Raw genomic sequence first — 25,775 nt, forward strand, 5'->3', positions numbered from 1 at the left:
ATAAAACAAGTATTTGCACTTTTATTTGTATATATTTTTAACGGGAGCACCGATTATTTTAATATCTAGAATTGTTTAAACTTATTGACAAAAATGGAAAAAAGAAAATACAGCTTTTTTTTTTTTCTTTTGCATATTTTCCAAGTATAAGGAGATATTAACACCAATAATGATTGAAAATATTTAAAAAACAAATACGAAAAAATTTGTGTGTCCTGAGATAATGATGATAAATTTAAAATACTACAAAAAAAAAAAATGGCAATTGTTAATGAAATAATAAAAAAAAAAAAAAAAAAAAAAAAAAAATGATTTTCAGTCATAATATTAACTCTCCTAAAATTGAAAATAGTACTACTGTGGTACTGGTGATGGTGGTGGTGGTAATGGACTAAAATACGTTGATGATCTTGAGCCTGGTGATGGTGGACAACTATTACCAGCTTCACTATTATTATTAGATCTTGGTGCTGGTGTTGGTGGTGGTGGAAATGTTTGACTTTCATATCTATATCTTGATGAATGATAATTACTATCTGATTCATCACATACATCAGTACTACATGGTGTTGGTGGTGGTGGTTGATTAATTGTTCTATAATTTTTATATGGTTTATATCTTGATGCATTACTACTTGAACAACGTGTTGAATTAGCTGTTGTTGCTGGACTTGGTGGTGGATTTAATGTTTCATGTGGATAACTACCACCAGAACTACCACCTTTTGTTGAATTTGATGCACCAGTAATATGACTACGATCATAACTTGAACAATCAATAGTACTACTTGATAATGCTGACATTTTAATATTTTTAAAATTTGTTTTAAATGTTTTACTATTATTACTGCTGCTATTACTATTTTTAGTTTGTATTATTGGTTTATTTATTCTTGCACTTCTTTGTAATGGATCACCAGCTGAATCATGTAATATATCTGGTAAATCTTCACCAGAATATTTTTTACGACAACAATAACAACATGTTAAAAATATAACAATAATTATAAAAAATAATACTAATATTAATATGATATATGATAATTGTAAACTTTCTGATGGTATTTGATGATTATCAGTTATTTTATTTTTAATAAAACATTCATCATCTGTTTCATCAGTATTATCAGCACAATCTTCCCATATATCACATAATTTTTCACGTAATATACATACATTTGTAAGTTTACAACGAAATTCATGTTTTTTACAACAAATTTCTTCATCAGAACCATCATTACATTCAATTTCACCATTACATACTTGTGATGATTCAATACATTGTCCACTTTTACAACGAAATTGATCATCACGACAATATACTGAACAACCAAGTTCATCACTATTATCAGAACAATCAGCAGTACCATCACATCTCCATGTTTCAGATATACATCTATCATTAATTTGCATTGTTGCACATGTAAATAAACCAGCACCACATAATGGTGGTGCACTACATGTTACATTATCATCAGATAATACTAAATAATTTGGACATGAACATTGTGCTGTCATTGTTGTACTATTTATAAGACAAAAATGTGAACAATTACCATGATTACGTAATGGACTACATGGATGTTGTTCTAAAATTTCATCATTTGGTGTTTGTACAACAATTAAACTACTTATTGATAATGTATTTTTAATTATTTTTTTTCTTAAATTACCATTTGTTTTAATGATTCTTTCAATATAATGATTATGACGATTAAACCAATAAATATAATCATATAATACAGTCATATATTCAATTGAATCATGTAAATCAAGAGTTATTATTTCACGACGATTTTTACCATTAATATCAGATGATTCAATTTTTCTACCATCAGCCCAATATATTATATTATTAACAGTGTCAATTGTTAAACCAACAACTTCATTTAATTTATCAGCAATAATTGTTTTATTATTACCATCAAATAAACTTTTCATAACTGTTTTATTTTCAATATCTGTCCAAAATAATAAACGTTTTTCTGAATGTACTGTTATATGACGTGGTTTTGATTTTTCATTAGCAACAACAACACCTAAATCCATACTATTATCCATATTTGTAACATTTATTGTATTATAACCAGAACATGATACAAATAATAAACGTCCAATTGGATCAATTGCAATATCAAATGGATGAAAATTTTTTTTACTTGGTATAATAACTTGTGAACGATTTTCATATGTTTTACGTAACATTTTATTATCAATCCAATAATAACTTTGTGTTACTGGATCATATTCAATTGATTGTATATTTCTTAATCCTTTATCACGTAATACAACATCTGGACAATCATCATTATCTGGTAATAAACGTGTTATTTGATTTTTAGTACTGTATATCATAAAATTTTTAGGTGGTATACATGTTTTTTCATCATTTCCAAGTGTATAATGTGTTGAACATAAACATTTATATTTTTTTAATGTATCATTAAATGATATACATATATGTGAACAACCACCATTATTAATTGCACATGGATTTTTACCAGATTGACGTGATTCATGAAATACAATAATACCAGTAACATCTGTTATTTTATTATGTATTTTTGTTCTATTTAAACCAGTTATTTTATGAGCTTTTTCAATTGTATTTGTATTCCAATCAGTCCAAAATATATAATCAAGATATTGTGTTAAACTATATGGATATATTATACCTTGTGTTACAACTGTTTTTCTTTTACCACTTTTAATATCATAACTATCAATTGCTGATATATATAAATCACCCCAATATAATTTTTCATTATTATGATCAATAGTTAAACCTTGAGTTTTACCAGTATTTGATACAACTATTTCACGTGATGTACCATCAAGTTTTGATCTTGCAATAAAACCTTTATCTGTATCTGATAATTCACTCCAATAAATAAAACCATGTATTGGATCAATTATTAAAAAACGTGGATTTATTAAATTTTCCCATATTATTATTTTTCTATAATCAGTATCAATTTTCATAACTTCAATTCTTTTTGTTTCAATATCAGTCCAATAAATATTATGTGATATCCAATCAATTGCTAAACTATCAGGTGATTTTAAACCAAGTTCAACAACTTTTTCAATATCAGTACCATTTATAAATGCACGTGATATTGAACCAGCTATTGTATCAGTCCAATATATTTTATTCATAGCAATATCAAAATCTAATGAGCTAAAACAAACAAACAAAAAAATAAATACATTAATTAGAAATTAATTATAATATAAATAAATAATATAAATTTATATAAATTACCTTGCTTCTTTAATTCCATCAATTGGTATTATATCATCATTATCTGGTATTGGATTTGCAATACTTAATCTACCAATTTTATCTTTTTTAGAAAATAATAAAAATGCATCTGGTACAATACAAGTTTTATTATTAACAGATAATTCTTGTCCCATTTGACATGCACAAATATAATTATTACCATGTTTATTTAAACATAAATGACTACAACCACCATTATTAATAGCACATGGATTTGTACCCTGTACATGACCAAGTTTTACTGCTTTTAAACCCATAACATCTGATGCTTGATTAACAATTGTTGTTCTATTTAAACCAGTTAATTTATTAACACGTTCAATACTACGTAATTGCCAATCAGTCCAATAAAGATAATCACCAAGTATACTTAAACCAAATATATGTGGTAAATTATCACTTAATATTTGTTTTCTATCACTACCATCCATATTACATACTTCAATTCTATCAAATGATGCATCAGACCAGTATAATTTTTTTTTTTCAATATCTAATGCAACACCATTTGGCCATTTAACATCTTTTGATATTAATATTTTTCTATTACTACCATCAAGATTTGATCTTTCAATTTTTGGATTAAAATCATCCCAATCTGTCCAAAACATCCAACCTAATTGTGGTGCTAATGATATTGCTCTTGGTTTAACTAAATTTTTATCAATTATTATTTTTCTACTTGTACCATTTAATCTAGCAACTTCAATTCTACTTGTACCAGTATCTGACCAATAAAAATTTCTAGCAATCCAATCAATAGCAATACCATCTGGATTTTTAATATCTAATTTAATAATATCTTGTTGTCCAGTACCATTTAAATATGCACGTTTTATTGCATGTGCAATATCATCTGTCCAATAAACCATTTCATCAACTGGATCAAAATCAATTGCAATTGCATGTCTAATACCAACAAATGGTAATACAAATACTGTATAATCATTTGTATCTAATGATACTTTAATTATTTTATGTTTTTGTACAACTAAAACAATATTATTTGCACGATTTTCACATGTTGTATTATTTATTAATTTAACACCAGTTGGACATGCACATGTATAACCACTTAATGTATTCATTGCTATTAAACATATATGTGAACAATTACCATTATTATGTCTACATGGATGATCAATAAATGGCTGTCTTTTTTCATCATATATTTTAATATCATTTAATAAATAATCACCTATTTGATAATCACGTGGATATTCACGTTGATTAACTATTGATGATGCTAATGTTGTTATATCTATTGAATAAATATTATGTGATAACCAATCACACCAATATAATTTATTATTTAAAAATGTTATTGAAAATGGTGATGATAAATCTTTTGTTATTATTTTACGATTTTTACCATCATAATCAACTGAATTAATTATTTTAAGACGTTGATCAACCCAATATAATAATTTATTATCATAATCAATAATTAAACTATTTGGTGTTTCAAGATTTGTTGTTACAATAACTTTACGTGTTGTTTTATCACCATTCATTGATGCTTTTTCAATTTTTGGTGAACCACCCCATGATGCCCAAAATATTAAACCATCAATTGGTGATAATGTTATTGAACGTGGTGATGATAAATCATTCCAAAATAATACTTTTGATATTTTACGATATTGTTCATTATTTGCTAATGATGATGATAATGATAATTTTGATGGTGGTAATGTTAATAATGTTGATAAATCAATAACTTCAATACGATGTTTTTCTGAATCTGTCCAATATATTTTATTTGTTACCCAATCACATGCTAGACCAACTGGTTGTGCATGTGATGAATTAACAAGTACATAATTATCTGTACTATTTAATTTACGACATTGTAATACTTCAAGTTTATTATCAATCCAACATATTATATTTTTTTCTATATTATAATCAATAACAACACCTTGTGGATATACTGATTTAACAATTGTTGTATATTGTTTAGGTGATCCATTTAATAAACGTATATCTCTTTCTGTACCAAGCAACACTGATGGTAAACCTGAAAAAACAAAAAATATATACATTAAGTTTTTCATCATTTTGCGTTGATTTATTATTTCAAGTTTATATTTTATTTTTTAAATTTAAAAGAGAAGAAGAGAGAGAGGAGAGATAGAATTTACAGACCATGAAGAATCTAAAGTCTTTGCGTGGTTTTGCATTCTCGTTGTTGTTGTTGTATATGGTTAAGAGTCATCAAGATTATGGTGGTGGTGATGGTGAAGAAGTAAGGAAGATGAGGAGTGAAGAAAAGATAATAAGATTGAAAAAGATATAAAAAAAAAAAAAGCAGCAAGCAGTTAGCACGCTCGTTGGTTTGTGCCTTGTTAGCAATTCATGTTGGTCGTCCTTCAATATATATTTAACACACAAGCATATATTTTTTTTTAAAAGTACATATGCGAAAATAAATTAAAAAAAAACAATGTAAATAAAATGAAAAAAATATACACCATAATATTTATCTCATGGCCAGTAGCTTGTTATCAAGATACACAATACATCAAAAACTAAATTGATAATTAAATAAACAGAAATTATTATTTGATTTATCTAAATTTAATTAATATTTCCGTTGAATTATAATAATTTTTGATATTTTTTTGAAAAAATATTTATAGCTTTTGAAAAATAAATAAATATCATACACTGAGATGAATAATACAAGGGTAAAATATAATTTATTTTATGACTCTCGTGAATATCAAGAGTCAAGAGAGGATTTAATGAAAAAAAGTATTTTTTTTTTACCTCTTTTTTTTTACAATCTAAAAATATACGCGTTGATTTTTGTAGTGGAGTCGCAAGTAGACGGGGTAAGTTGCAAGAAAAAAATTAAAGAGCAAAAAAAAAAAAAAAAAAATTATATGAACACTGTCTGTGTGCAGGTTGATCACAGGTGATTTAAAAAAGAAAAAAAAAAAAACTTTTAAATCTCTTTTGATATTTGAAGCACTGATCAAAAATTATTAAACAGAAAAAAAAAAAATATATATATCAGTGTAGAAAATATTATTGTATGGGAGTTGAAAATAATAATAATCGAAAAAAAAAATAACAAAAAATAAATAAAAAAGAGACACAGAAGAAAGGGTCTTTGTTGGATCCTAGTAGACAGATGCAGTAGTAAAAAATATATTTGTAAAAGATGAACACAAGACGAAGAAGAAGAAGAAAAAATAAAAAAAGGAAACTATAAATTATTGATGCAAAGTAAACGAGAAAGAGGAAAGGAAGTCAAAGAAAATGCCTCAAGGTGAATATATGTATATTTCTTTTTTTAAAAAAAAGTTTATTTTTTTTTCATTTGGAGCTTTTCATCTGATGTATTGGCAAGATGATATATAAAATATGATGCAAAATAAAATACACAAAATTAATATTTACTGATAAATTATTTTTGATTAAAATTTGAAAAAAAATTAGTAATTATTATAATTAATTTTTGAATAATAAAAATTGTGCAAATTTAGGAAAAAAAAAAAAGGAGAACAAAAAAAACAGGTGTTAAGGGGTTAGTTAGAATAATGATAAAATAAGTTTAGAAAAATAATATTTGCTAAATTATCTTTTGTATTGGTTGATTCAAGAAAAATACCACCACATGGTTTATTTGGGACTACTGGGACTAGTGGAGAGACATTGGGCCCCAGCGTGTCTTCTCTGTGGGAACGTGCATCAACCATTTCTAATCTAAAATTTATAACTTCTCGAGAAATGATGATTAAGAAACGAAAATGGAAATTTACACAAGTCAATATGTCTAGACTGTACTGTCAAAATTTCAGGGAATTTTCTTTAATGGTTTTGGAAATATATAAGCAAAACAAAATTACTAATTTTTCATTGTTGGTGCTTGTTTTTTTTTTTTTTTTTATTTTTGTAAAATAGATTTTGTCGTTTTTTTGGGGGGTGAAAAGGGTTGTTTTTTGTATTTTTTTTTTCTCAACTAAATAGAGATTTTAATTTCCTATAATTTGAGTCATTTCACGAGAAAATTGGTCAATAAAAAAAAATAAAAATCAAGAAACCAATGGGCAGCTAAAATTTAAAAATTAAGTAACAACAAATGTTGATTTTTCAATTGCGTCAATAAATTATTCAAGCCCATGGAAATTGAACAAAAAAAAAAACTTTCCTTTCTTTTAATGACAAACATATTTATTTTCCATTTATTGATATATTTTGACAATGAAAAATTAGAAAATATAGAAAAAAAAAAAAATAAAGAAAATATCATGCGTTAAATCTTAATTTTATTGTGAACACACATTTGGGGGTTTTTCTTTTTCTTTTTTTTTTTTTTTTGTCAAAAATTTTTAAACTACATATTAGCCGTTATTTTGACCCACAATTTAAATTTTCAAAACGACAACCTTATGTTGTATTGTGATCAACAAGGTTAGACAACTTTTTTGAATAAAATAAATTCAAGACAAGGGTAAAGCTCCTTTTTTTTCTATTATTTATTTTGCAGGTAAATTGGCTACAGCATGTTCAACACATGTTTCTTATACAATACTACATTTCATAGAAATATATTGCTTTCATCAAAAAATATTGGAGTAAATTGAAAATACAAAAATTGCAACAAACAATTGTCGATTTTACTAAAAAAAAACTTCCATAAAAAAATGCAGCTTATCATGAAAATCAAGACATGAAAATGATTTAAAAAAAAAAAAAAAAAAACTAATTGACTAAATGATTGATTTTGAAATAATTTAAAATACTAAGAAAAATAAAAAAATAATAATACAATCGATTTAAAATCACTCAATTTCACAATGCCCAAAAAATAAAAAAAAAAAAATAGAGAAACTTTTTTTTTCTCCTTTTGACAATCAAAAAAAAAGAAGAAACACAAAAAATAAAAAATAAAATAACGCAGTTGAAGAGGAAAAAAAAAAAAAGGTAAAGGTAAAGGCAAAGGTAAAGTTATCGGGGCCTTAAAAATAAAAAAATAAAATAGGAAAAACGGAGAAGGTACTAAAAGATGGGTCTACATTCCTGATGTTTGGTTCCCTCCTGGGTTTTTATAAAACGATATAGGTACAAGAAACGAGTCAAATAAGAAAATATTAAGATGAAGATGAAAAAGAAGAAGGAGAAATAAAAATCCTTGGATGGAACTAACACTAAATAAGAATATAAAAACAACCTATGGGCCCTATTGTGTTACATTTTCATTTTTTATCTCACTCTCTCTTTTCTTTTGTTAATATATTTTTTTTTTCATCTCATTTTCAATTTTACCATAGTTTTCATTCTCATAAGTATAGAGCTTTTTTTTTTTCTAAAATTTTACTATTACAAAAATATATTCAACTAGTCAAGATTTTACATCAAACGTAATTTTTTTATAAATTTATTTTTTTTTGTCATGAGAAAATTGTGATTATAAATCATCCCCTGGGACACACCAACCTGTTTTTAATCTTTCAATTTTTTTTCACATGTATTTTAAATAAATAAAGGACCAACAAAAAACCAACATTATTATTTTTGAACAAAAAATAATCTTATAAACTTTAAAATAAACAATAAATTTAAAAAAAATTTTTTTTTTCTCTCTACTAAAATTGTTATTTAAAAATTAAATTGACAAATGAATTATTTATACAATAATAATAATTATTTGTAAATTATTCAATAAATAAAACAAAAATTTTTTTAATAATTTAAATTGATTAATTAAATAGTTATATTGATTTTAATTGATCTAAAAAAAATAATGTAGATAAATATCCTATATTTTTTTTTTGGAGTAATATTTTCAAAAATATTTTGTTAATAATAATATAATAATAACAACAATGAGATATGAATTTTCGTATTGAAAATTTAATAAACTATTGAATTATGGTATTTGTTTATATCTTACCATTGTTATTGGCATTGTTGTTATCATTTGAAATTGCAAAAGTGCACTGAAATAAGATGCAAGTTGCAAGGACGCTCCTCAGTATCACAAGTGCCATTCTAAAATTGGCTTTAATATAACAATATTATTATTAATTTACATTATATATATAAATTTAAACATTTTATCACTAACACTTTCAAGTATTATTCCAAAAAAAGCCACCAAACAAAAAGATAAACAAGTGTCAAATTAAAAAAAAAAAAAACAAATAAAAAAAAACGAAATATAACTTGTTGTTTATTTACAAAAAAATTAATGTTTAAATAATTTTATATTTATAGTTATCCTGTTGTATGGTTAATATGAACTTGTCGAAATTATTAATACACTCAAAAAAAAAAAAACACACACTGATCACTTGAGATGATAAATCTTGTTGTCGTTTTTTTTTTTTCTAAATCCACAAGAAAAAAATATTTTGTTATTTTTATTATTTATAAATTAGAGTTTATTTTATTATTAATATTTAGGCATATTTAAAAAGCACTTTGTTTATTGTTATTAATATTATTTTTAATTGTAATTTTGTAAATTTTTGCACTGATTTTTTGTGATTTTAATAAAGCGTCTACAGGGAATGCCAAATGCCATGGCTCGGCATGGACCACGAAGTCCACTGAGTCAGCATCTCAATTCTCAAACCAACGAAACAACCAACACACAGCCAATGTAAATGCCATCTTTATCTTTTCAATACACAGGTACCAAAAAAAAAAAAAAGAAAAAAAAAATCATAATAATAATGCTATTTTAAAATGGCGGACGATTGCGCAATTTTTTAGCGGGAATATTTAAAATATAATTTTCAGCTTTCATTAATAAATACTAATTATTAATTAATTTAAATGTAAACAAGTCTTTTTATTGTTTTATTATTTCACATCAAGTATAATATCAATTAAACATGTTATTAGCTGTAATTAATATATGAAAAATGAAAAACAAAAAATTATGTTTTTAAAAATTGTTAAGAAAAATAATAATTTTAAAATATTTTTAAACATCGAACATGATAATCACGTAGTTTTTATATATATTAATATTATATTGTAAATTAATGACATTTAGATTATTATTTAATATTAGATATCGTTTTATTTAAATTGAAAAATCATAAATGCCGAAAAAAAAAAAAAATTAGAAAAATTGGTTTTTTCGTTATTTTTGAATGGAAAAAATTGTAAATGGCATTTACTATTTTTTATTGTTAATAAAAACGATTAATATATTTTTATTTTATATTATTAATTATTTATATTTTATATCTATTATCTTGTCATGAGTTTTTTTTTTTTTTTTAACAATTCATCTTTTGTGATAATATTAAAAATTGTTTTTTTTTAGGTTTTTTCTTTTTGGTACATCAATACATTGTTTATATATTTAACATTGAAAAAAAAAAAAAAATCATTAAAACATTATTTATAAAAATTTACACTGGATAAACTTGAATGAATAAAAAAAGATTAATTAATTTTTGTTTGTTTTACGTAGAAAGAAGATTACAATAATTATTGAAATTTTATTTGGCACAATCGCTTGTTTCAATTTTATTTATTGTTGTTTATTGTTAATTTTTTTTTCAATTTATTTGATGAACAATTGAGCAAAATAATTTGACAATTTGTTTAAAATTTTATTTCATTATTTATTTGTTGTATACCAGATAAAAGAGAAAATTAATTTCGATATGTTGTGAGTTGTGTGTGTTTATTTATGAACATGAAAAAAATAAATTGAATTGATAAACAATCTGAAACTTTGGCATTAACTTTGGACCACATGTCATGTTTAAGCTCATAATCCATCTTGATATTAATTTATAATTTAAATAATAAATTTTCAAAATAAAAAATATGATAATATTGTCTTCTCAATCAGTACCAGTGACAAAATGATTTTTTTTTTGTTTCTAAACCAGTCTTAAGTTTTAATTTTATCAAATAAATATCATTTGATAATAGTCGTTTTTTAAAATTTCATTTCATTTATTATTTCTTTGTTTTATTTCTCTTTCGATACAGCCAGAAAAATATATCGAACTTTGTTTTATTGTAGATAATAAAATAATAATAAAAAAAAAAAAATCACAGAAATATTGTGAATGAAAAATTATTAAAAAATATCTAAATTTTTAATATCAATCATTATTAATAGTATCTAATTTATCTAATGATATGCAAAGCGCTATAAATTATTTATAATATCAAAATAATTGAACCAGTCATTTTAAATAATCCATCAAATTCATTTAAAGAAGAAAAAAAAAATGATAATTATCAAAAAATATAAACGTCAAGTTAACACATTTTCTTTGGTGCAAGCAATGCGCATAATACTTAAAATAATATTTTTATTAATTACTCTAAATGAACATTAATAAGATCATTTTAAAATAAAAATAAAAAAACTTAAATTTAAGAAAACAAAAAAAAATACAACAATAGGCTATTTTTTAAAACTATAATATCAAATTTTTGTTCTTTTTTTTTTTTTGTCTCTTTGTTTAATATAATAATTATAATTAAACTAACAACAATTGACATACAATAATCAAACGAAATAATCATTAAAATATTATAAAAAAAAAAAGTTGATCAATTATTATGATGAAAAAAAATTATGTTCATTGGTTTTTCTAAAAAAAAATTTTTATGGAGTGATAAAAGTGTGTGCGATAATCACAGTAATCCAGTATGATTAACAATGGATATAATTAAATCTAGTTAGTCTCATTAAATTGAAAAAATAATAAAAAAGTTTTTAAAAAAAGTATTTAAATATTTTTAATACTTGATTTATGTGATTGGCAAAAGCTTATTAATATTATTATTAATAATAATTATTGTTATTGAATATGGAGCTTTTAAAATAAATACATATTGTTAGTTTTTAAAAATTGGAATGAATTAAGTTTAGTAATGATTTTAAATTAATTTTAAAACGAAAAAATTAACTTAAAAAAAAAATTGGAATGAGCTTTATAAAATTTGTCAAGTTGCTCATAATTTATAATCTGTTTTGTCATGTCTTTTTTTTTTTTTTTTTTAATAAATAATAAATTTATCTACTTCATGCATTTTGTATTATAAATTAAATATCAATTTTTAGTTTATTTATTTCGTTTAAAAGCTCAACGATTAAAGTGTTATTATACGAATTTCGTTGATGATTAAAGTCTTGATATTTGGAGGGAATTAAATGGGTTTGTAAATTTAAATAATCATCAATAAAAATTTATATAAATTATTTAAATAAATAATTAATTTGCATGTTAAAATAAAAAAAATTAAAAAAAAGTTATTGAGATTTTAAATTGATGATAAATTTATGTTTGAATGTTGTTTATCATATTCGCGGTTTGTATGTTAATGTAACATGAAATGTTTGTTTATCAATATCTGAACAATCTTGTTGTACTTTAACAACATCATTTGTTATTTCAACATTATCATCATGTAATATTTGTTCAGTATTTTGTATTATTTTATCACTTGATTTATCAAGTGATACACGTTTTATTTTCATAGCTTCTAATGAACGTGATTTACCAGTATCAACAGTTGTACGACATTTTGTACCATTTTCTTTATTTCTTCTTGATGAACTTCTGTGTAAACGTGATTTTTCTCTTGATGCTGTTCTACGTAGACTTGGACGTTTTACTGATTCAGCACTTGCACTTAAACCAGTTGCTGTTGATTTAAAATTTATATTTTTTTAAAATATACTTTTATTTACTTTTTATATTATATTTCTTACCAATATTACCGGAAGACGAACGATTTGAACCTCTTAAAATATGAATTGCTGTTGGATCACTATCTGTACCAGCCAATCTTTCACCAACTGGTGTCAAAAACCACTCTGATCTTGTTCGCATTCTTGCTGTTTGTCGTTCATGTACCTTAAATTAATTATAAAATATCCCACTTTTCAATTTAAACAATTTATTTATTCATAGTTTTACCAATAAATGTTCCCCTCATCACCATTAGAATAAAACAAAAAACAACAACAGCCACCTCTTAAAATTACCAAATGAATGAATTAATGAAAGAAAAATGTTTTAAAAAAATTCATCAATATAATTTTAATGAAAATTAAATTATAAAAAAATTTCTACAATATTTTTTTTTTATGTTTTTTATAATGATATTTAATTATTAATGAAAGAAATGAAAAAAATTAAAATTAATTATTCGTTTAAATAAAAAAAAACAATGATTAATAATAAAATTAATAATTAATGATAAAGCATTCGTGCAAAAAAATTTATAAGCTTAATTAAACAAATACAAAATTCAAATAAATATCATAATTTTAAAAATGGAAAAAAATTTAAAAAAAAACAAAAAAAAATCTTATTAAACATGATTTACAAACACACATATTTAATAAATAAACATTAGCATCAATAATTTTGTGTTTTTTTTCTTTTTGCATAATTTTTTCTAAATATTATATTGTAATTATAGTTAAAAAAAAAAAAATTGATAATATTAAGCATGCAGTTTCGTTTTACGCAACATAAATTGTAATACGATTCAAATGATATGCCTATTTTGCAATTTGGAATGCAAATCGATTAGTGTGTATCTTATTAAGATACCAGTGTCGTCGTCACGCATAACTTGACATTTTTTTAAAATTATTATTATTTATTTTCATTGTTCTTGATTGTCAGTTGAGATTTTTTTTTTTTTTTTTAGAGAAGCACACAATGGAATATTGTTTTTTTAAATATCGCCAATTCCTACCTGTGGCAAATAACTCAGACTCTTCGTGCTCTCTGCATAACGATTAACTGCTCGTAATTCATCCAATGTCATAGCAGCAATTCGTGATTGATGACTCAAATTACTTGATGATCTACTTGATCCCTGTAAACACTGTTATTTAATCAATTGATATTTGTTATTTTATATTTAAAATATGATAATCATTAGATTATATTTAATTACCTGAAAGAGACCATTTTCTTCAAGGCTCACTGAAAGACGTGTGTAACTTTCAAGAAGTGTATTTTCAGGTATCATACCAAGTGATGATGTTAAATCTAATGCTTCGGGTACGTGAATTAATGCTGGAGTTGATTGTGATTCTTCTTGATGTGACATTGCTAAAAATTTTAATTAAAATTTACGTAAATATATTTATCTTGATGATGATGATGATTATGATAACTTACATTCTAGATTTACTTTTAATCCCCAACGTTCACACTCATATTGTAACCATGTTTTTTCAGCCTCCAATGATACATGTCCTATAAAAAAATATAACAAATTAAATAAATTATAATTTAATAATTTAATTATATTAAAATATCTTACTTGATACAAGATTATCTGGTGGATAACGAAAACTAAATATCCAGTCATTTTCAACTTTAAGTATTCTTCCAGTAATTCTTGCATAAAATTCATAATTTTCACGACCAAATAAATTTGATATTCCAAAATTATCAATCATAAATTTCATGACTCTTGTTGCAACCTAAAAATACAAAAACAAAATTATTACATATTAGAAATTTATTTAATATTATTCAGTGATAATAATTAACAGCTCTCTGTTTGTGTGTGTGTGTGCGTGTATGTTTATGTGCAAAATAGATATATTTAAAAAATAAAAATAATAAATTCATGCAATTAACAAAAAAATAAATAAATCATTTTGACTTACTGACACTTCCGCCTGGAACAGTAGGCAAAAGAAAAATAATTAATATAAACAATTGTATTTAAAAAAAAAGCATATTAATAAACATGTTATTGTTTATGCGTTTAATTTTGTAATTCAAATTGCATTCCAATGAAATGAAAAAGAGAAAAAAAAAAAACAAAAAATGATAATTAAAAGTACATACCGGAAATATATTGAACACGTAATTAATTGAATTAAATTAATTAAATATTGTGCAGTATAAATTGTCAAAAAAAAAAGAAAGTTAATTAATTTTGATTTTTAATATGGATTTTTATTATCAATAATCTTTAAACAATTATCTAAATAAAATGTGAAAGTATATTGTTCATTAATTTTATTGTAATGAGTATGTTAAAATTCAAAAAATTAATAAAGCTAAAAAATAAGAAATCTGTGGTACAGTGAAAGTAGAGACATAATGTCATTCGGCCATTCAACTTTCATATAACAATTATCATTTTTTTTTTAAATTATTAATAACTTCTAAATGACGTGATGTCAAGTAATTAAATTCTTCAAGCAATTAATTAATTTTTTAACTTAAATATCAATGAAAAATAAAATGTTGAATCATCATTAAATTTAACGTTACTAATTTTTTTAAAAAAAAGCAGCTAAATATCTATTGTCTATGAGTCACATGAAGGAAAAAATAAAGTAAATATTTTTTTTTGTATTATTAAAAACATACCTTGAACCTGAGGACATCTTCCATTTTAGCAGTTTTACCATCACTAACACAACTTTGAAAAAATGATGGTGCAACTGATACACCAAGTGCTTCACTTGACATTCCAGTTCTTGCTCTTTCACTATTAACAGCAACAACTCTAAATGTACCAAATAATAATACCAATAATCTTTGTGTATAAATTGGTAATGATGTAATTAATCTGTAAAATCATTAAAAAAAAAAAAAAAACAGATTAAATTTTAAACATAAATTTAAATTTTAAATAATTTTATTTACCTGTGTATTTGATCTCTTTGTTCTTCCATATTATCAAGTTGTATAACTGTAAATAATTGTTGTTCACCTTCTTTACCAAAAACACCACCAGGTATTTTACGTAAAAATTTTTTTAAAACACTTGCTATTGTGTAAACACTAAAATTATCAATATTAACTAAACGACCAGTTTGTAAAAAATGAATTAATTTTTTCATATTTCCTTGATGTCCTGGTGCACGAAATACATCTTTTCTATATGGTGCTTCTTTATTAAGTTTTAATATAAGAACCTATAAAATAAAATTAATTTTAAATTATAAAATATAACCTAAATTTGTTTTTATTTATTTTTTTTTAAAATTATATTACCAAAAGTGGACCAGGTATATCATTTTTGCATACTTCATCAAGTGGTACACCAAATTTAACCCTTTAAAAAAAAAATAAAAAAACATAAATAAAATAATTAATATTTCATATTAAAAAAAAAAACACAATGAATAAAATAATTTTAATTACTTGTCAAGTCTTCTTGGATATGGTGGTACTGATGATGGTTGTCCACAGCTAGTGACAACATTACCAAGGGTTGCAGCCCTACGATGCATTCTTTCAGTCCAACTACTCATCATTTTATTATTTTATATGAAATTAATTTAAAGTAAAAAATAATTTAAACACATTTGTGTTGGTAATTTAATTGATAATAAAATACACACAATGTTAAAAATAAAAATATAAATTTTATAAGAATAGCAGATAAATGAAAAACGTGTTTCATGTATCACGATTGGCTCGTCATTGTCACACCCAGGCAAACACTTGATGAATGTGCTTGGAGGTAAAATTGTTGGAGAACAATTAAACTTGTGTTGTTTTTTTTTTTTTATAATATATATATATTTATATATTATTATAAATAAATAAATTATAGATCAGCAAATGAGCTAATCAAAAAAATTTATATAAATTTTATAATAAATTATTTATCAAATAACATGTCAATATTTTGAATGAATAATTAATTTAATCATTTGTCGAGTGATACACTAATTTTAATAATATCTTTAATTATACTTTGTTTTAATAAGTATTTGTATTTATTAAGATACTGAAAAAGACTGTTAATAATAGTATAAACATTAATAAAATCACTGGACTTAATCACACCTTAAATGTCTTTTATCACAACACACACACACACACACACATCCACGCGAATACACACGACAAACACACATGCACACAATTATATTTATTATATATTTTTTTATTTTTATTTTGTTATTTTTATATTTTTATTATTTTTCATTGAGAAAAAGTAATCAATAAACAGCAATGATAATGATGATGATTGGGAAGATACACACAAGCACACACGCACGATAACTGTACCCCACACACAATTTTGATAACGCAATGACGCTATATATGTATTAATTAAAAAAAAAAAACAAAAAAATTTCATTTGCCAACGGTTGTTAAGTTAGAATTATTCGCGCCATTTTGACATATAAATTTGAGCGGTTTAATTCAAAAAAAAAAAAAATTATTAATATTGCTTTTTTTATTATCTATCTATATAATGAGACTGATTTTCGAAATAAATAAATAAATAAATAATTTAAAAAATGGCAATTTTTCAAATAACGCCCGAATAATTAACGCTCGATATACTGGAGATATTCTGTTTGAGATTGTCTTGAGATTTTTCATGATCACACGATTGAAAAAAAATTATAACGTTTTTTTTTTTTTGAATTATGTTTAAAATTAACAATATTTAATATTTCAGATAAAAATACTGTAGCTGTTTGTTAAAACAAATTAGAAAATAAGATAAATATGAGAAATAAATTTAATTTTTTTAAAACATTTTAATCAGCTGAAACTTTAACAGACATATAATTGAATATATTGAACAACAATTATGTTTGAATAATAAATTTATTTATACAGTTTACAATATTTATTTGAATTTTAATATAACATTTTTGGAAGATTACTTGCTGATTAACAGTATCAATTGAAACATCATCAATGAACAATTTAAATTTTGTGAATATCCTGATAATTGAATTGTAATTTTATCTGATGGTATTTTTCTTATTTACTACCCTTTTTCCGCAGAATATTTATAAGTTATTATCAAATTAAAAGTATAATAATTAATAATAATAAGAAGTAAAAAGACCTTTACTTTTCTCAATTTCATATTATTATTCTATATAATATAAACTTTTTACTTATTACCATTGATATGTATTTGAACACTGATAATTAATCATTAAATCATTAAAACCAAAAACATGAACTTGCACATTTCCAACATGAATCGCAATTAGTTTCTGAGTTACATGTAGTTGCGTTTGGGTCATCGGTTCCTCTAGACCAGCACCACATTCGTAAAAGACCTGCACATCCTGTCCAACATAACTTCTTATCTAAGTCACATCCATGTCTATCGGGACATAAAACTCGATAATCTAATATCTCGCCACCTTCAAATCTTCTTTTGACACGTTTATTTGAAGTTTCATTATAATTTTGTGGTAATGAATTTACACAAAAAAGGGTACTCAAACCAAAAACTACTTTTAATACCAATATTGATATGTTATTCATCTGAAATTAATTATTTAAAAAAAAATTTAAAATATAATGAAATGATTAAATACTTTAAAATAAAAAAAAAAATAGATAAATTGTATATTAATATATTATTTTTTAATTATATTTAATTTTATATATGAATTATATTCTTACTTTATTTAAGTTGGATATTTTTTTATTTTTCACAAGTTAATTCTGAAAATTGATTATAAATACATAAATGGTGAAAATAAGAATTTTACAATTCATTATACATATACTCGAAGAGCATTAGTGATAATGAATAATTACATTTTAAAAATTACGAACGAAAATAGAGTGCTTTATAATTATGATAAAAAAAAATAATGAAAATAATTGTAAATTTTCAAAGTTTAATTGGTCATAATTGCTAATGTCCTTCGAATGTATAATGAATTGAAAAATTATTAACGAAAAAAATTATTGTTAATTAGCTGATAAAATTTTTTCTATTGCATCAACACAAACATTATGAAACATATTTTTTAAAAGATATTTCTTTTTTTTCGAAAATTTTATCTGTTATTATTTCTAATATTAATATATATGGGGCATTTTATATAAAATCAGATAGCAATGATTATTATTTAGGTCGATTTTCTACAATATGATAAAAATACCAAAACAAATTTGAATTGAAAATATTTTTTTTTATACATTTATATTTTCATTGATTTATTACTTTAAAATGTTTTGAATAATTTATCTCCTATATTAAAAAAAATGCAAATTTAATAGCAAAAAACTGAAAAATTAAAATTGAAAATAAGTTGAAAGCTTTTTGAAAAATAATTCTATTCAAAATAGCCCGAGATATTCAGTTTGAGCTCGCCTCGAGATTTTTCATGATCACCCGATTGCAAAAAAATTATAACGTTTTTTTTTTTAATTATGTTCAAAATTAACAATATTTAATATTTTTCAGATAAAAATACAGTAGATGTTTATTTTAAAAAAATCAGAAAAATGAGATAAATGTATAACAAATAATTAATAAATTTAATTTTTTTAAACATTTTAATCAGCTGAAATTTTAACAGACATACAAGCATAATTAATTGAATATATTAAACAACAATATGTTTGAATAAATATAAATTTATTTTTACAGTTTACAATATTTTCGTAAATTTTAATATAACATTTTTGGAAGATTACTTGCTGATTACCAGCATCAATTGAAACATCATCAATAAACAATTTAAATTTTATAAATATCCTGATAATTAAATTGTAATTTTATCTGATGGTATATTATTCTTATTTACTATACTCTTTTTTCGCAGAATATTTATAAGTATATAATCATAATAATAATAAAGAGACCTTTTACAATAATTATTTTCATTATTTTTTTTTATCATAATTATAAAGCACTCTTTTTTCGTTCGTAATTTTTAAAATTTAATTATTCATAATTGCTAATGCTCATCGAGTATATAATGAATTGAAAAATTGTCATTTTCACTATATACATATAATCAATTTTTTAAAATCAACTTGTGAAAAATAAAAAAATATCCAACTTAAATAAAGTAAGTTTAATTGTATATAAGCCGTAAATATAAAATTGAATATAATAGTAAAATAATATATTAATACAATTTATTAATTTTTTTAAATTAAAATAATTCAATCACTTTATTATATTTTAAATTTTTTTAAAATAATTAATTTCAGATAAAGAGCATATCAATGTTGGTATTAATGATAGTTTTTGGTTTGAGTACACATTTTTGTGTAATTTCATCGCACGATTTCAATGAATTCGACGATCCCAATAATGAACAAAGGTTATGGAACACTGGGAGATTAAGGATTACTACATGTGACTATGAAGATCAAGGATGTCACGAAGGAAAATGTTGGACAAAATGTGCAAGTTTATTAAACATGTGGTGCTATTCTAGAAAAGACAAGGGCCCAAACGCAACTACATGTGACCGTGATGTCGATTGTAAGTCATGTTGGAAATGTGCGGGTACATGTTTTTGGTTTTAATGATCAATTATCAATGTTTAAGTAAATATCAATGATAATAAGTAAAAAGTTTTTATTCTATAAAAATCATAATATATAATTGGAAAAGATAAAAGTCTCTTTATTATTATTATTATTATTATTATTATTATTATTATTATTATTATACTTTTATTGTAACAATAACTTATATAAATATTCTGAGGAAAAAGAGTATAGTAAATAATAATAACACCATCAGATAAAATTACAATTTAATTATCATAGGATAATTATAAAATATATTGTTTAATTCATATTCAAATTGTTTATTAATGATGTTTCAATTGATGCTGGTAATCAGCAAGTAATCTTCCAAAAATGTTATATTAAAATTCAAATAAATATTGTAAACTGTAAAAATAAATTTATATTTATTCAAACATAATCGTTGTTGATTATTCACTGGAAGAGCATTATCTATTATGAATAATTATATTTTACAAATTACAAATAAAAATATAAAGTGCATTGTATAATTATGATAAAAAAAAAAAAAAAAAATTAATGAACATAATTGTAAATTTTTGAAATTTAAATGGTCATAATCACTAATGTCCTTCAAATATATATAATAAATTAAAAAATTATTGACAAAAATAATTATTGCTAGTTTTGTTTCGACAATTATTATTCATTTCATGTTAATTTTTATTTCTATGACACGTTGGAATATTCAAATTATTTTTGTTATCTAAAAAAAAAAAATATATATGTACATATAAGCAGTGGAGTTGATATAACGTATAGCCTCGATGATTCAAGTTTACAATCGTCAATCAAGCACAATGACTGCAGAAATAATAGTATAATCAAATAATATCTGATGATTCGCCGGAGAAAACTCGGACGTCTTTATTGCACATGTCAAGTATAAAAAAAAAAGCTCTTATCTAGTACGTTGCTGTATTTTAACAAAATCGTTGATTTTTTATTTTTTTTTTAATGTTAAAATATAAAAAAAATTGAAACAAAAAACAATTATTTTCTTTACGTTTTAACAATCGAAATTCTTTACTTAACAATCGAAAAATATTTCATAAAATCCCAAACATTGAATTTGGAAAAACAAAAAATAAAATAAAATTATCATGCTGCTGAATTAATTTTTCAATGGTATTTTAATATCGATAAATAAAGTCAAATTATCAGACTTATAATAATTTAATAAAAACATAAATGTCAATCGATTAATCACACAAATTTTTTTTGGAAATTTAAAATAATTTATAATTATATTATTATTCAGAGGTCTATTGTAAATGACGTTTTTGCTATTTTTCATGATATTTTTATCCTTCTATCTCTGATAAATCAACAGCTGTAAAAGTAATAATACCGTGTTAATAATGAGAATCATTTTGTCAATTGTAGTCGGATTTTGTTGGATATATGTCTATTGGATGTGTCAACAGTAGATACTTGGTTTGTTGATGATGTGATAAACAAGCAATAATATCATGTGAAAATAAAGATTAAATGGCGATAAATAACAAACAGGTAATTTACATTTATATATACAGATAAATATTTATTATCTATAGTATTTTTTTTTAAATTGCAATTTTTTATTGATGTAAGAGTCAAATTGTTATCAAACATTGTACAACAGTAATATGTGATTGTTTTACTTTTAATCCAATAAAGTTATGCAAAACTAATCAATATAGCGTAAATAAAAAAAAATTGGCTTGACAGTGAAATTTTATTTTTTTGTGATTGTTTCGTTAGATTATCAAAACTGGGTAACCAGCTGTGTTGAGTTCAAGGCTCATTCATTATTGATCAAGAGGCACCGTATGTCTAGCATGAAAAAACAACATGATTGTAATCATGTGTGAGAAATAAATTTTTTTAAATAACTTTTTTTTATTCTTGACGATAATTGAGTGAGCTAACTTGTACTGGTAAAAGCCAGATTTGTATTTCAACAAAAGTTGAAAAAAAAAATAGTTTACTCCAAATTTTTTATTTATTCAATACTTTGTTGTTATTATTATTTAAGTACAAATTCTGATTTTATCAACATAGATTCACGTGGCTTATTTAAAAATAAATCTAACTATATACTTATTTCATTTTTTTTTTTTTTTATTTATTATTCCATTTATAACACATCAATTACATTAGATACAATTCTAGTTAAAATATGTTGTTTTGAATTCAATTTATATCACATGGTGCTTTAAAATTCATGATACAAAATATTAATCAATCTTTTATGTATGCGTATTAATAAAAATTGACAAGCCAATTAATTTTGCACGCAATACATAGTTTTTTTTTTTTTCTTATTAGTATTGTGAGTCAAATTATGAAAAAAAATTAATTGCTAGTGTAATTGAACAAATTTATTTATTTATTTAATAATAAGTAATTGAAAAAATTATGCTTGACCAAGCCAATGCCACTATGTATTTAGTTGAGCAGTTTAATTCACTAGTATACGTTTATGATGTTTATCAGTACACTAGAAAATAATCAAGTTGCATTGTTTAAGGTCAACAATATTTATATCACACACAATAACTTCTGATACAATTTTTAAACTTATTATTATTATTATTGCTTAAACACAAATCAAACTCGGTGAGCAAGTTTAAGATAAACACTATAAATGCGATCAATTAATTTAAATCGAAAATTTATAATTTCAAAAATTAAAGTTATCAAACTAATTGCAAGACCAATACCAAGTAATAAATAACAGTGAGAATAATTAAGTCGCTTGAAGGCAATTGGGTTGAATTCAATATCGCGACTTTTTGTTTCAATATGACGAAAATGTGTAATAATACCACTTCTTATAAGTCTTTGTAAAATAATATCGAGTTCATTGACATATGGTAAACCATGCCATACTGCAAAACTAAATTGAAGCTGAATTGAAGCCTCTGGTAGTACATATACATGATAGGGATCAAATTTCGTATTTACTGTTGAAGGATCCATTACCATTAATAATGTCATTTTTTTATTTTTACCATTCATTAAATCTTGAAGTTGTTTTTCATACTCAATACGTTCAAATTCTTTATAATTTTCAAATGTTTCATTTCCAATGAATAAACTTTTTGTATCCTTTAAACCACCGATCGCTATTCCTGATTTTATTAATTTTTTTATTGTATAATTTGTAGCAGTAGATTCATCTTTTATCCTTGTTAGTAATGATGATGAAGATAATTGTGCTAACATGAAACCAAGTAAAAACCAAAACATGAGAAATATTATGAATGAAAATCTGAGTGGTCTTCTATTGTACGGTATGCCAAGAAAAACAGCAAACATTTCAAAAAATGAAATTTCATGGAATAATATAAACTTGACAATTATTGGAAATAATATAACAACAATTATTAAAATCAATTTTTTTGCTGTGGTAGGAAATGGTAAAGGTGATATTTTTTTATATAGAACTGGTACAAGCCAAACAAGTTGTGCAGCATCATGAGGAATTGTGTAATCAATATCAATCGTTGATTGCCAAATGATACCACCAATAACAATATCATAGGATCTGTTGTTGTCAAATGAATTAGCAATTATTTGTGTTTTTGTATCATTTTCAGTTCTTACGATTTCCGATAAATTAATTGTAAAATTTAGATGATTTGCGACAACTCGTAATATCGATAAATCAATACCTTTATATTCAAGCTTATTATTATTTTTTTGTTTAACAGCATACATGTACGGTGCATAATTCAAATAGCCAACATTTACAGAACAATTATTCATTTTCATTGGTTCAAATAACGTAATATTTATTATCCATTTTCCATTTTGACATTGGCCAACAATCACTGGGTCCATTGGTTCTCTGAGTATATTTGGTTTAAATTTATTACTATTCATTGCTAGATAATAATTTTCAACAAAACCAATTATAACAATATTTGCTATTTTTTTAATCCATAATAATTTAGTCAATAAATTTGATTCTTCGATGAATAATTTTTTATTTTTAAAATGATCAACTAAGAATACTGTATATGTCGATCCACGACTACTAATTTGATGAATTTTTATTTGAAAATCACCAAGATCATTATGGTTTCTCAATAAAATAAAAATATTCATTCTTGTTTTTTTCATATTATTTTGACCGTTGTAGTCTTCAGTAAATACAAATGTTGGGTAACTTTTTTGTATTTCTTCCAAGTAAATATTTGACATTTTAACGTGTTTATTCAGAATAACTGTAATGATTTTTGGCTGTTTCTTCAAGTGAGAGGTCACAAAATCATCAAGACAAGCTTGTAATAAATCTTTATTCTTGATTACTTCACTTTTTGTTGAAACATCAATGAGTCCAAATTTACTTGCTAGTTTATATTTTAAATTTTTTGAATCTAATTCTGTACAAGATATTAATTTACTTGATGTCACTATGAAAAGTAACAATCCCACGTTGATGAGAATCATTTTGTTGACTGTATAAAAAAACAATTTATATTTTTTTGGTCATTAAATGTCCAATGAAGTTTTATACTTTTATATGATTCTTTGTTGTGTCAAGTTAAAATTGCGTGTAATCCCTTAATGAATTCAAGGCTTTTTCATTATTGATTATTTATTTGCATATAGTTTGTTTGTTCATATAATATATATGAGAAAAAATGATATTACCATAAATTCGTATATTTATATATTTCAAAATGTCTTGAATGCGAAGAAAATACGTTAACACGTATATAGTTAAAATGTTGTTATAATTGTTTGATTCACTAATTATTGTATTAAAACAATTTCATATTATGTATCACGTAAGTGTGTCGCGCAACAACCTGCAAAACAAAAGAAATTAATTATTCAAAATTTACAATTCATATTTCAAGTATTCTGATATATATATATATATAATTTATTTTACGTATGTAAATCAACCCTTGAGATATCCTCGGAATATTCTTCTTATTGTGGAGACTAATATAATAAAGTTTATAATCTTTTTATTCAACCAAAATTTTATTTTTTTTATACACACCGTAATTATATGTATGACAAATTTATAGACATGTTTGATACAGCCTGGCAACGTTTTTGATCTGTATACATTGAGGCAGGCATGCGCGAACATGAGATTCATGTAAACATATATCTGACCGCGACAACGCGTTATCATTTGCACTCTTCTGCATATGATATCATACATATATATATAGAAGTACTATACGTATATGATATATATATGTATGCTTGGAACAACGTGTGAACCTGCA

The 25,775-nt window shown here is 23.3% G+C and overlaps 3 protein-coding genes across 5 annotated transcripts; all 3 read right to left on the reverse strand.

Moving 5' to 3' along the window:
• Positions 1 to 288: 288 nt before the first annotated feature.
• LOC122859263 (low-density lipoprotein receptor-related protein 6) lies at positions 289 to 9,476 on the reverse strand. Its single transcript, XM_044162700.1, has 3 exons — positions 9,192 to 9,476; positions 3,266 to 5,306; positions 289 to 3,181 (listed from the first exon to the last, which is right to left on the reverse strand). Exons 1-3 carry the CDS (start codon positions 9,286 to 9,288, stop codon positions 355 to 357), a joined length of 4,965 nt encoding a protein of 1,654 aa, XP_044018635.1. The 5' UTR covers positions 9,289 to 9,476; the 3' UTR covers positions 289 to 354.
• Positions 9,477 to 10,753: 1,277 nt separating this feature from the next.
• Positions 10,754 to 17,300, reverse strand: LOC122859279. 3 transcript variants are annotated; one of them, XM_044162723.1, is made up of 11 exons: positions 16,417 to 17,300; positions 16,267 to 16,327; positions 15,916 to 16,187; positions 15,637 to 15,838; positions 14,922 to 14,933; positions 14,570 to 14,732; positions 14,425 to 14,502; positions 14,198 to 14,355; positions 13,994 to 14,125; positions 12,996 to 13,140; positions 10,754 to 12,928 (listed from the first exon to the last, which is right to left on the reverse strand). In XM_044162723.1, exons 1-11 carry the CDS (start codon positions 16,527 to 16,529, stop codon positions 12,582 to 12,584), a joined length of 1,683 nt encoding a protein of 560 aa, XP_044018658.1. In that variant the 5' UTR covers positions 16,530 to 17,300; the 3' UTR covers positions 10,754 to 12,581. The 3 variants fall into 3 exon arrangements, with proteins under 3 accessions (XP_044018658.1, XP_044018660.1, XP_044018659.1); XM_044162725.1 differs by lacking the exon at positions 14,922 to 14,933 and having other exon boundaries at positions 13,994 to 14,116; XM_044162724.1 differs by lacking the exon at positions 14,922 to 14,933.
• Positions 17,301 to 22,827: 5,527 nt separating this feature from the next.
• Positions 22,828 to 25,607, reverse strand: LOC122859280. The gene is made up of 2 exons (XM_044162726.1): positions 25,427 to 25,607; positions 22,828 to 25,340 (listed from the first exon to the last, which is right to left on the reverse strand). Exon 2 carries the CDS (start codon positions 24,976 to 24,978, stop codon positions 23,131 to 23,133), a length of 1,848 nt encoding a protein of 615 aa, XP_044018661.1. The 5' UTR covers positions 24,979 to 25,340; positions 25,427 to 25,607; the 3' UTR covers positions 22,828 to 23,130.
• Between the last annotated feature and the right edge of the window lie 168 nt (positions 25,608 to 25,775).

Source organism: Aphidius gifuensis, linkage group LG6 (genome assembly GCF_014905175.1).
Source record: "Aphidius gifuensis isolate YNYX2018 linkage group LG6, ASM1490517v1, whole genome shotgun sequence".
Classification (NCBI taxonomy): domain Eukaryota; kingdom Metazoa; phylum Arthropoda; class Insecta; order Hymenoptera; family Braconidae; genus Aphidius; species Aphidius gifuensis.

Excerpts from the sequence above, each read along its gene's own strand:
- LOC122859279 (XM_044162723.1), bottom strand. The coding sequence starts at position 16,529 with ATGATGAGTAGTTGGACTGAAAGAATGCATCGTAGGGCTGCAACCCTT. Across the intron at positions 16,188-16,266 it reads ATATACCTGGTCCACTTTTG|GTTCTTATATTAAAACTTAA; the intron begins GTAATATAATTT and ends TTTATTTTATAG. Across the intron at positions 12,929-12,995 it reads TTCGTCTTCCGGTAATATTG|CAACTGGTTTAAGTGCAAGT; the intron begins GTAAGAAATATA and ends TTAAATCAACAG.
- LOC122859263 (XM_044162700.1), bottom strand. The coding sequence starts at position 9,288 with ATGGCACTTGTGATACTGAGGAGCGTCCTTGCAACTTGCATCTTATTT. Across the intron at positions 5,307-9,191 it reads CAACAATGCCAATAACAATG|GTTTACCATCAGTGTTGCTT; the intron begins GTAAGATATAAA and ends TTGTTTTTTCAG. Across the intron at positions 3,182-3,265 it reads GATGGAATTAAAGAAGCAAG|CTCATTAGATTTTGATATTG; the intron begins GTAATTTATATA and ends TGTTTGTTTTAG.
- LOC122859280 (XM_044162726.1), bottom strand. The coding sequence starts at position 24,978 with ATGATTCTCATCAACGTGGGATTGTTACTTTTCATAGTGACATCAAGT.